The sequence below is a fragment of the Plectropomus leopardus genome, chromosome 11, assembly GCF_026936395.1.
Source record: "Plectropomus leopardus strain MGB_pleo_1.0 chromosome 11, ASM2693639v1, whole genome shotgun sequence".
NCBI lineage: Eukaryota > Metazoa > Chordata > Actinopteri > Perciformes > Serranidae > Plectropomus > Plectropomus leopardus.
Window position 1 is genome coordinate 33,966,521 of NC_142186.1, and position 10,325 is coordinate 33,976,845.

Below are 10,325 nucleotides of genomic sequence, written 5' to 3' on the forward strand. Positions count from 1 at the left end.
ATTAATATATCGCCATTAAAAGTCTCATATATTTTTTGGGCACTGAGACTCAGCTTGAGCTCTCTATCTCCATCTGGTGGTAAAAGCCTGCCGTGATTACAGAGTGACGCTGCAAACAGCATCTTTCTCTGTTACAAGGCGTCAAAGAAATATGCAAGAAAAGCAACGTGATTTATAAAATAACTCTCAGTGATCTCACACTGCTGTATTTTGTATTTGGCATGGATTGCATCGGTTCCTGTTGCTCAGAGAGAGTGAGATTAAAATATTTATTTATTAGTTTTAAGGAAAAGTTGTAACAAAACTGATTTAAAATCCCTCTTCCCATGTTTTTTAAAAAGATCAAGCCAGTTTGCTCAGGTATTAAAAGGTTAGCATATTTATTAGCTGGAGTGGTTTCAGGAAGCCTGCTGCAGAGCTGATGTTTTATGATCAAGCGAACTTCAATAACATATTAATCCGAAAACTTCCTCTGCCTCCCGATAAAGTCAAGTTCTGTTTTTTTTTAATCAAAAGGCAGTATATCTCCCATGATGCTCTATTTAGGGAAATACCATATGAACACTGTAACTCTGTGGTTTGACATTTAGAAAAAGAAACACTATATGTAAAATAATAATAATAATAAAATGATAATCTAAATATAATCTAATAATAACAATATCGATGAATGACCCTTAAAGAAATGCAAGCATAATTATTATAACAATAATAATATTTTTTAAAATAATGACTTGTGTTTATATAGCACCTTTAAAAATAATGTTAAAAAAGTGCTTTGACAAACAAAGTAAAGCAGAGGCGATAAACCTCAGAGGTGATTAAAACAAAACAAAAAAACCCAAAACAATAGATGATAGTCAGTAATGCTAAAAAAAAAGAAATATGGAAGACGTAGGAGATTGGAGGCAGAAACATATTAGAGAAATACAATAACAAAATAAAGGCAGTAAACACAGAACACTAATAATGATGATTATAAAAGCAGGATCAAAACAGAATAACGAGATAAGTTAGATGATAAATTAAAAAAATAAAAGACAAATGTAAGAAAATATCAGCTTATCAGCAGCTGAAGTATGAACATGTTGGCAGCAGCTTTTCAGAAACCACCACAGACAAACTAGAAATATGAATTAGCTGTACTGAGGTGAAGGTACACTAATATCTGCTCTACTGTTAATCAAACCACACTGAGAAATTAAATATTCATTTGATCCATCGCATTTTCTGTGATCGTCAGCACAGTGAGGAATTTAATATTTCAAGTATGAAAGTGAGCAAAGTAAACAACCAACTGAGCCTCGTGAACCGCTTTTGCATGTTTGACTTCCTCTTTCAAAGCAAAGAGCAAAGTAATTCTTAAATGCGGTTGCATGTTGTCATACAGATAAAAAAAAGAAAGTCAGGAGAGGGTCACAAAAAATGCTAATTGTCGTGAATATTTCAACTGGAAATCCAGCTAGGCATTTTTAATATATCATAAAGAGAAGAGGGGACACTTTGACCTTTAAAAGGTGCCGTAAAACAACAACCTACCCAAAATCAGAGACCATGAATATCCATTTCAGCAGCATTTTGGCCTGAAGATGCAAAGATAAAAAAATTAATGTTTAAATTCATGTTCTTCATCCTTTAAGTTTGATATCTAATTTGCAAAGTCTAACTCTCGATGGAGACGTGACTGAGAAAACAGCAAAATTATTAAAATTGCTAAAATACATTTTAAAATTCCTTAAGAGGAAAAATCAAAGTCAAAATATGCTCGTTAGCAATCATGAAGCCAAACTGAACCGAATCTACTGAGGATCGACTTTGGTTGAACAAAGCAGATGAAGTAATTGTATTAAATGATTGTTTTTCATGTTCAGAAAGAGCTGCTGACTCATGATTTACATTTATCACATTAGAGGCTGATGCTGTTGTGTCTAACGTCTTGCTGTCACGCCTCTTTTGTGTCTGCGATGCCGGCATGCTGTCTGAAATGACACTCTGGAGCCACATTATGCGGCTGTTGTTTGGTTCTGTGTAAAAGTGCGAAAAAGCATAAAGAAAGGACTTTGTAGCGCTGTCTTTGTGTAAAATGAGTTGCAGAAACATACAGACACTCTGCTGTGCTTTTGGCTCTTTTTGTTGTTGTTATGCATCTTTTTCCTATTTGTGTCTCGTTGTGGTAATTTTGAGGCATAGTTTGCCCCTTTTTTATCATTATTTTGTGTCTCTTTGCAGTTCATTTGCATCTCTGTCCTTTGTTATGATTTTATGAATAATTTTTTATGAGCATTGTTTTTTTTCTTAAAACTAAGAAAAAAAAGCCAAAATGTTTTAAAAAAGAAAAATCGTCAGAAATTTCAGACCACCAAAAGTTGCTTTTAAAAATAACCAAAAATTTTAAAGAAAAGGGGTAAGCCAATATTTTTTCTTTAAAAATTGTAAAAAAGAAAAAAAAAAAGAAAGGAAATGTCTTACTCAGCAGAAGTGTGAGGATGTGAAGGTGTATTTTGTGTATGCAAACACTGATTGCAGCAGAGAACTGCATCACACAAGCATCAAAGCCGCTGCAGCAGCATCACTGTGCATGAACTCATTTGGTTATTTTATGTTTCCTCACACCAAACAAACGTCTAAACTTACATATCAGTTTATATTTCCATAACAATGCATACGCTCTGGAACTTCACACTTGGTCAGTCGTGGATGCAAAAGACTTTCTCAACCAAAAGCAGAAGTTGATCATTTCAAAGCTTTGAGAGACAAACTCAGCTGAAGAGAGGAAACAGCCAGTTCTCCTGTCAGAGCTCTTTAAATTAAAGCTGCTCTTCTCTGCAGCAGAGCAGCTGCAGCGATGGCCGAGAAGGAGGAAGTCAGTTACGCTTCAGTTGTATTCAAAGTTAACAATCAAAATGCTCCTGAAGGTGAGTTTAGTTTTTTTAATTTTTTTAATTTTTGTAATCCAGTCCATCTTGAAAGTTGTCGTGCTGTTGCCGTAGATCAGATATGGTTAGTCGATCATGCTCATGAAATTTTGATGATTTGTGGTGTTTTTTTCTTCACTAAAATTTGACAGTAAATACAGTTGATACTTTTAATGATCAGAATATTTAAATCCAAGTAAAGGAAGTGTTTTGTGCCAAAGAAAACATAAAAATCTGCTCATTATTTACCCTGTGAGTAAAATAAGTTGATGTAGCAGTACACTGTCAGGGTTCATACTGTCATGAAAAACCTGGAAAAGTCATGAACTCAGTTTGATAAAACAGCAATTTCCAGGCCTGGGAACGTTCAAGAAAACTAAATATCGCCTGAAAGTTTTGGATAATTCATGGAATTTTTTTCCACCTGTCTTTATTATAGCACATAATATGTTTCTGTTTTCACGGTTTCTGGCTGTTTTAAATGGTGTCATTTTTATTGTTTTTTTTTTTAAATAACCCAAAAATGTTTTAAGAAAAAAAGTTTTCAAAAAATAAAGATATTGTCCAAAAATTTTAAAGAAAAAGGAAAAAAAAATTAAAGAAAAAAAGCCAGAATGTTTTTTTAGTATATTTTTTTTTATAATTGCCAACATTTTAAAAGAAAAATATCAAAATATGCCCCTCTAAAATCACCAAAACTTTTTAAGATAAAGTAAGCCAACCTTTTTTCTTTAAAATTGTTGAAAATTGAAAATCTGTTTTCAAAAGCAAGTTTTCTTTTAGTGGTTTGGTGGAAAATTAACACACAAAATAAATCCTTTTTAAGTTGTTTGCCCCACCCTTATGGAATATACAGTATATTCTTTAAAATTTGTCTCAAAATCATGGAAAAGTCATGGAAATGTATCGGTGAAATGTGTTTGAACTCTGCATGGTGGAAATATTGTTTTATAAATTGATCTAGATGTTGAGCTGACCCGGCACACTTGCATTATGTTTTTATAACTAATTAATTATCATGGGGAACTGCTCCTTCATAAACCAAGAAAACCCATAAAATTCAAATTTACACGGACGCTGTTCAGCTGTTACGAATGACTGAGTTCTCTGTAATAAAACCCATTTTATGGCCCTTTTCAGTGTCATTTTAATTGCATTTAGCTGCAGTTTCCTTTTCCCTAAACTAATGTTGGAGCTAAACTGATGGATTTTTTTTATAAAATATTTTGCTGTTTGATGGTATGTCACCCTCACTGGAGAATCAACTCTGACCACCACAGCTAGAACCAGAAATGTGTGTTAAAATAGTCATTTATTAAGAGTTTCCCCTTTCATGATCCGCTAACTGTGAGACCATTATATCATCTAGGATTTTAGCTGACATTTTTAAGGAATGTCATTTTTGGATGTAAACAGTCATTGTGAGTCAAGAAATCTTTGTTAATGTTATATTATATATATATATATATATATATATATATATATATATTTATACATATATATATATTTGTAATTTGACCACTATGCAGAAATTAACCGTAATATTCTCTTTAACCTTATAGCTAAAAAGGAGGAGGAAACTGTGTACGATGAAGTCAAGGTGAAAAACGAAACAGCGAAACAATCAGAAGAAACTGCTGACACAAACGGTAAATTGTAAAAATAAAAAATCAAGTATTACTGTCACTGGGAGCATTTATAGTATTACTGCTAGTACTAAACACAGCTTTATCATTTATTACTACTTTTAAAAAAGGGAACTTGTTTAGTCCCATGATGTCAATGTCAGTATAAATTTTGAGGTTGCAAATGTGTAACACAGAGGAGTTTGACAGATGTCAAAGCGTCCAGAAGATGCAATCAAGTTGAATTATGGGAAATGCAGTGTTTTGGGAATTATGAGGGAATATAGTGTATTTTGACTTTGGACATTTTTGTTGGACGAGTTCTTCAGTTGCAACTAATGTTGCTCTGACCAGAAATACTGCTTCTATTACAACAGTGATACTTATTTTAGCACAATTATGAACAGCATATTTCTTAATATTTAATATATTTCAATTATATTTCTGCTTTTTTGTTTTCTCTGCTCACTGTGAATGAGAGAAAAAAAATCTAAATTAAATAGTCATTTTGCAGGTGAAGCATTGTTACAAGATGTTACTAAAACTTTATTTTATCATATATTGTTTGATGAAATTATTCCTCTTGTTTATTTGAGACCTGGATCCACATGACTCAATTCTAAATATATTTATAATTACCATGATTACACATTTTAGATTTTGTTACAGAAAATTATTATAAATTTTGAGTATGTTTTCAGGTACTTTCCTTTACTTATTTTTTTTTACTCTCTTTTTTGTGGTAATTTTGCAGTACGTTTTTGTAATAATTTATTGTTATTTTTTTGGACAATTTTGTGTTAAGATGCTCATTAGCTTATTCCCATGTTTTGTTTTTTTTTAAAGCCAGTTTGTTGAGGTCTCAAAGGCTCCAGAGGTCCTTTTTTATGTGGCTGATATTAAGAGATTGGGTCCTTGTTCTGTGTAAAACTGTATTCTCAAATGTATCTGAAGCTCATATCAGGATTTAACAGTCTGATTTAGTAGCTGTTTTCTCTCCTGTTCTGCTGTCTGTTTTCTCTTAAATTGTGTTTACTTAGATGGCATCCACTTGTCGAGGGACCCAAAGGGGGATTTTTTTTGATAAAAACACTTTGAAGGATATTGTGTTGATTTGTCAGACTGCTGAATCTGTATAAATCATATATATATATTTATATTTGTTGTTTTGTCTCAGCAGGATTTTTGGAAGAGAAGAAACCCAACCGCAGACGTCGCAGCTATAAGCGCCTGGCTTGTTGTTTGGGGATCCTCTGTGGCATTTTGCTTTTGGGCATCATAGGAGTCTGTGCATACAGTGAGCATAAAAAACAATTAGTTTGTTTACTGACCCACAACTCAGCATGAGACATGTTTTCATCTGGAACCAGTATTTAATATCAGTCTTTTTCTTTTTTTGCTGCAGTCAGAAGTTCAGACCGTCTGTTTAGCAGTTTGTTTTACATACTATAAATTTTATAAATGTCTCTCTCTTATTGTTCTCCCATTCTGTTACAAAGTTATTTTTGGACACAATAATCAGTGCAGAAATGTATGAGGGAAGTAATTCAAAAGTCAGGGCTCTTGTTTATGTGATGCATAAGCAGCCGTCATCAGTGAATGGTGTACGTTGTTGGTGTGTATGTAAGACATTTCTTTCTTTAAAAAATCACCAAAATTTATATTAAAAGAAACTTCCAATTTTTTTTTAGTCAAATAAGTACTAAATACAGCAATTTAAAGTTGTATTTCCTTTCCCTAAAGCCAAAATAAAAAATATCATAAGTCCCTTCCCAAAACTTACTTTTTTTTTGGCATGCCTCCACCTTTATGCACCATCACTGTCCCCTCTCATGAATAACAAACAGTCCCTTAGTTGTGTGTAAATCATTTTTTTAATCCTGTTCTAATTTCATTATTTCATTATTATTATTTTTTAAAGCTGTTATATAGTTCTAAAAACAAAAATACTGATTAATTGATGGTTATTTCAGAAAATGTTTAGAGTTTGTCTTAAAGTCCTGGGAATTTATTTGTACAAATGTCGATAAATCCTGTTCTACATTATTCTACATTTATCTTATTATCAACAAATCCCTCGATCAGACCCAAACGACAGTGAACGCATCCATCAACAAGAATTATCTGTATTTTCTTCCTTTGAGCCACAGAGCTCAATTTTCAGTCAAAAATACATCAGTGAGCCTCGCTGTCGTTCCCACACTCAGCGTCCTGCTGACATCAACACTGACTGCTGCATCACATCTGCAGCTGTAAGATCTCCCTAATACATTTTAAATGTAATTTTAAACATTACTTACTCCTGTCTGAGTAAAGTTGACTTACAGTGTCCAGGTGTTTCAGACAGTGTCAAATATTTAAAGATGTTTGGTTTGAGATTTTCAAGGGATTCGTTGAAATCTTCCTTATAGGCTGGAAAACCCGAAATAAGAGAGAAAGGAAAGAGCTTCCAAAAGTGGAAAAAATTGACAAAAAATAAAATTGTGATGTCATCACTATGATTTATTTTGTTTTGCAGTTGCGACAGTAAGTCAGGAGGACGAGCTGAAGCAGTTAAGAGAATCCCAAAAGACTCTGCTGGCTGAAATTCGCAACCTGACAAACCACACCAGCAAACTCAGCTCAGACTATGAGAACCTGAAGAGGGACTACAGCAGTCTGAGTGTCCAGCTGGAAAACCTGACTCAAAACTATACTGTCCTAGAAAACAAGACCTCAAACCTGACTGAGGAAAACCAGGACCTGGAGAAACAAAACCAGGAGCTGGAGACAGAGAGGAACAACTTAACGGCACAAATACACGACATGATGACAAAAGACAACGTCAGCCGAGCTCAGTGGAGCATCGATGCCTACTGCCCCCTGAAGAATAACAGTATGTTGAGATGAATTAATAAGTCCAATAACAATAATGATGATATCACAGTGCAGTAATGCTGTTTGTTGTTTGGTTTCTGTTGTTTTAGAGAGACGGTGCAAACCTTGTCAGGATTCCTGGCAACACACCAAGCCCAGCTGCTATTTGTATTATAATATGGTCTCTGGTAAAGGAAAAACCTGGAAAGAAGCTCAAGAAAACTGCACAAACAGTATTTCCTCTTTGGCTGTTATACACAATGAAGACGAACAGGTAAAAAAAAAAAAAAAGTATTTTGACACAATTATGAAATTATCTTTTTCTGTTAGTCTGAACACAGTGAAATCAGTGTGTTTATTTAAGTATAATGTTAATATCTATATTCTGTTATCAGGATGCGATCAGTGAACACAGTTATGACAGTTCAGAAACTAATGGATACTGGATCGGCCTGAAAGCTGAAGGCGGGACATGGAAGTGGATCGATGGAAATGATCTGGTTAACAAGTAAGAGACACAACACTTTGCATGATAAAATCTATCATCTCTGATTTAAGCATCATGGTGTTTTTTCAGCTTCTGGGAAGGACCAGAACCAGCTGCTGCTGATGGTCAATGTGCAGTTTCTGTTAAGAAGAAAGGATGGATATCAACGCACTGCGATAAAAGACAAAAATGGATGTGCAGAAAGAAAGCTTTATCTGTTTAAACACTGCAGTCGCTCTGAAGAAGTTTTCTGAATATTATGTGTGATAATATCTGTTTGATTATAAATATCACACTATAAAGACTTTTCCTTCAATGTTCAATTCAACTTTTCAAATCTGTGTGTGTCTAAAAAAACAAAAATTTAGATGTAAGGTTTTATTTAGATTTTGGATTCTGTAGATAAAGTGTGATGCAGCATTTAGTAAAATATAATAACTCCCCTGAATGGGTGCTAAACTGTTAATTATTAATAAGTTTGAATGTGTTTTTCTTTTGCTTTATTAGAGATTTACTGCTTATAATCTGAAAATCAGCAGACGATGAAAGAGACTAACAGGAATACTCAGCATCAGTCTGTTTCCACGAATATTCTCAGTAAACAATATTACGTTGCACAACTGAAGGTGTTTAGTGTTTTGTATCTAGAAGCAAAGTAATATTTTTGGCCATTAAGTCGAATAAAAATTCTGCCATACATTTGATTTTAATTTGATTTATTTTGAAAATGTAAAAAAGAAAAAAGAGATGATTTTACAAACAAGCAAAAAAATAACATTAACAGGCAATGAAAAACATGAAGCACCATAAAGCACTGAATTTTAATTAACCAGCTTCCTCATAAAGCGGTGAAGTAATGAGTCCTAAAAAGCAGAAGTCTGTCAGCATTTTTGCACTTTGGTTCCCACGTCTCAAAGTCTCCAGGTTTTTTGGGTTTGGGGTAAAATGCCTTAAACAAGGTGGTTGACACAGGCTAAAAATACTTAGACGTTTTGTTCCGCAACATAAAATACGTCCGTACAAACCCAATTTTTGAACTTTTAAGGTTTTAGGCATCTTAAAAAAGGTGATTGCTAACAAGCGGCTAAATGTGACTACAGTGTTTGTCGGGGTCCTCAGACGTCTGTAAACTCAACAGGAAGTCAGATGATATAATTACAGTGTTGACCTGACGTGCAGGAAGGTGTGAGGGGCCATTCATTGTCTCAGCAGAAAAAAAGAGTAAACCTGTTTGAGTCTGATCAAAGTTCCTGTTGGTGGATGAAGTATGACAGCAGCAGCGTGGTTAAAAACCATTATGAAACAAACATGACCCAGCAACTATTATGTTGCAACTTTAAACCAGAACTAAAAACCTTCACCTCTCTGGGAACCTAAAATGGGTTCACTGTTAACTTCCCTACAGCCTCTGTTAATTTGAAAAATTAATGTTCATCTGTTGCTGAGATACTGACAACACCTTTCCAAATGTGTTCAGTCTGCTGTCAGTCTCTCCTTTATTGATATTTTCAGTCCATCCACCAGATGTCCTCAGCGTTTCCCTCCCCTCTCTGACACCTGACCGCCCAACTCATCGACTCACCTGTTCCCACTTCCCTCACCTGCTCTGAAATATAAATATAAATATAAATATAAATATAAATATAAATATAAATATAAATATAAATATAAATGAATAAATGCTTTTATTTTAGCTTCATGCCACCTAGTGGCCCATCCCTCATGTGATTATATGACACCTTTGCAACAAGATGCACAATAGCCCATAGTAATAGTTTCATAACATGAAAATAGCTTCTGGTATTGCTGGCAAAAAATCCCAAATATAATTAAAGCTGAACAGATACAAAAATTTACAAAGAAAAAAGGAGAAAAAATAAATGAATATATGTTTAACCCTCTGAAAACTGAGCAAATTAGTTTAATTTGTTTCAAAAACATGAGGAAAAGGCACCAAGCAATTTAATAAGACATACATGGTCCATTGGCAAATATTAGTAAAAATAAAAGTTACAAGAAAATTACCTTTAAAAATGGGGGAAAAAAGATAAATAAAAAAAAATTAACAAAAATAATTTACTTAATTATTTATTACATTTACTTTATTGATTTTTTGGACAATTTTCTTATATACATACACACACACACACACACACACACACACACACACACATATATATGATAACTTTCTTGTGCCCGTTTGATAACTTTCTTGTGCCTGCTCATTGCCCGTTTTCTCTGTTTTATTGAAAGAAAGAAGATCAATTTGCTCAGGTTTCAAAGGGTTAAATATCTAATAACTGTGTTTCTATTTTCAGGACTTAATCAGTCAATATAGTTGGAGCTGCAAAATAAATTTCCGTAATTTATTTATATACTTCAAATTTACAATAGGATTTTTAAGGTGCAATATTTTTTTTAGATCTCTGCAATATTTTTTTT

General features: G+C 33.5%; 1 protein-coding gene across 3 annotated transcripts; it reads left to right on the forward strand.

The window, feature by feature from the left end:
- The first annotated feature begins 2,756 nt into the window (after nt 1-2,756).
- LOC121945829 (uncharacterized) lies at nt 2,757-8,580 on the forward strand. 3 transcript variants are annotated; one of them, XM_042490173.2, is made up of 7 exons: nt 2,757-2,915; nt 4,478-4,564; nt 5,718-5,837; nt 7,059-7,415; nt 7,507-7,670; nt 7,792-7,904; nt 7,955-8,580. In XM_042490173.2, the coding sequence occupies exons 1-7, from the start codon at nt 2,846-2,848 to the stop codon at nt 8,004-8,006; spliced, it is 963 nt and encodes a 320-aa protein (XP_042346107.2). In that variant the 5' UTR covers nt 2,757-2,845; the 3' UTR covers nt 8,007-8,580. The 3 variants fall into 3 exon arrangements, with proteins under 3 accessions (XP_042346107.2, XP_042346105.2, XP_042346106.2); XM_042490171.2 differs by having other exon boundaries at nt 2,758-2,915; nt 7,974-8,580; XM_042490172.2 differs by having other exon boundaries at nt 2,758-2,915; nt 5,721-5,837; nt 7,974-8,580.
- Nucleotides 8,581-10,325: the final 1,745 nt, after the last annotated feature.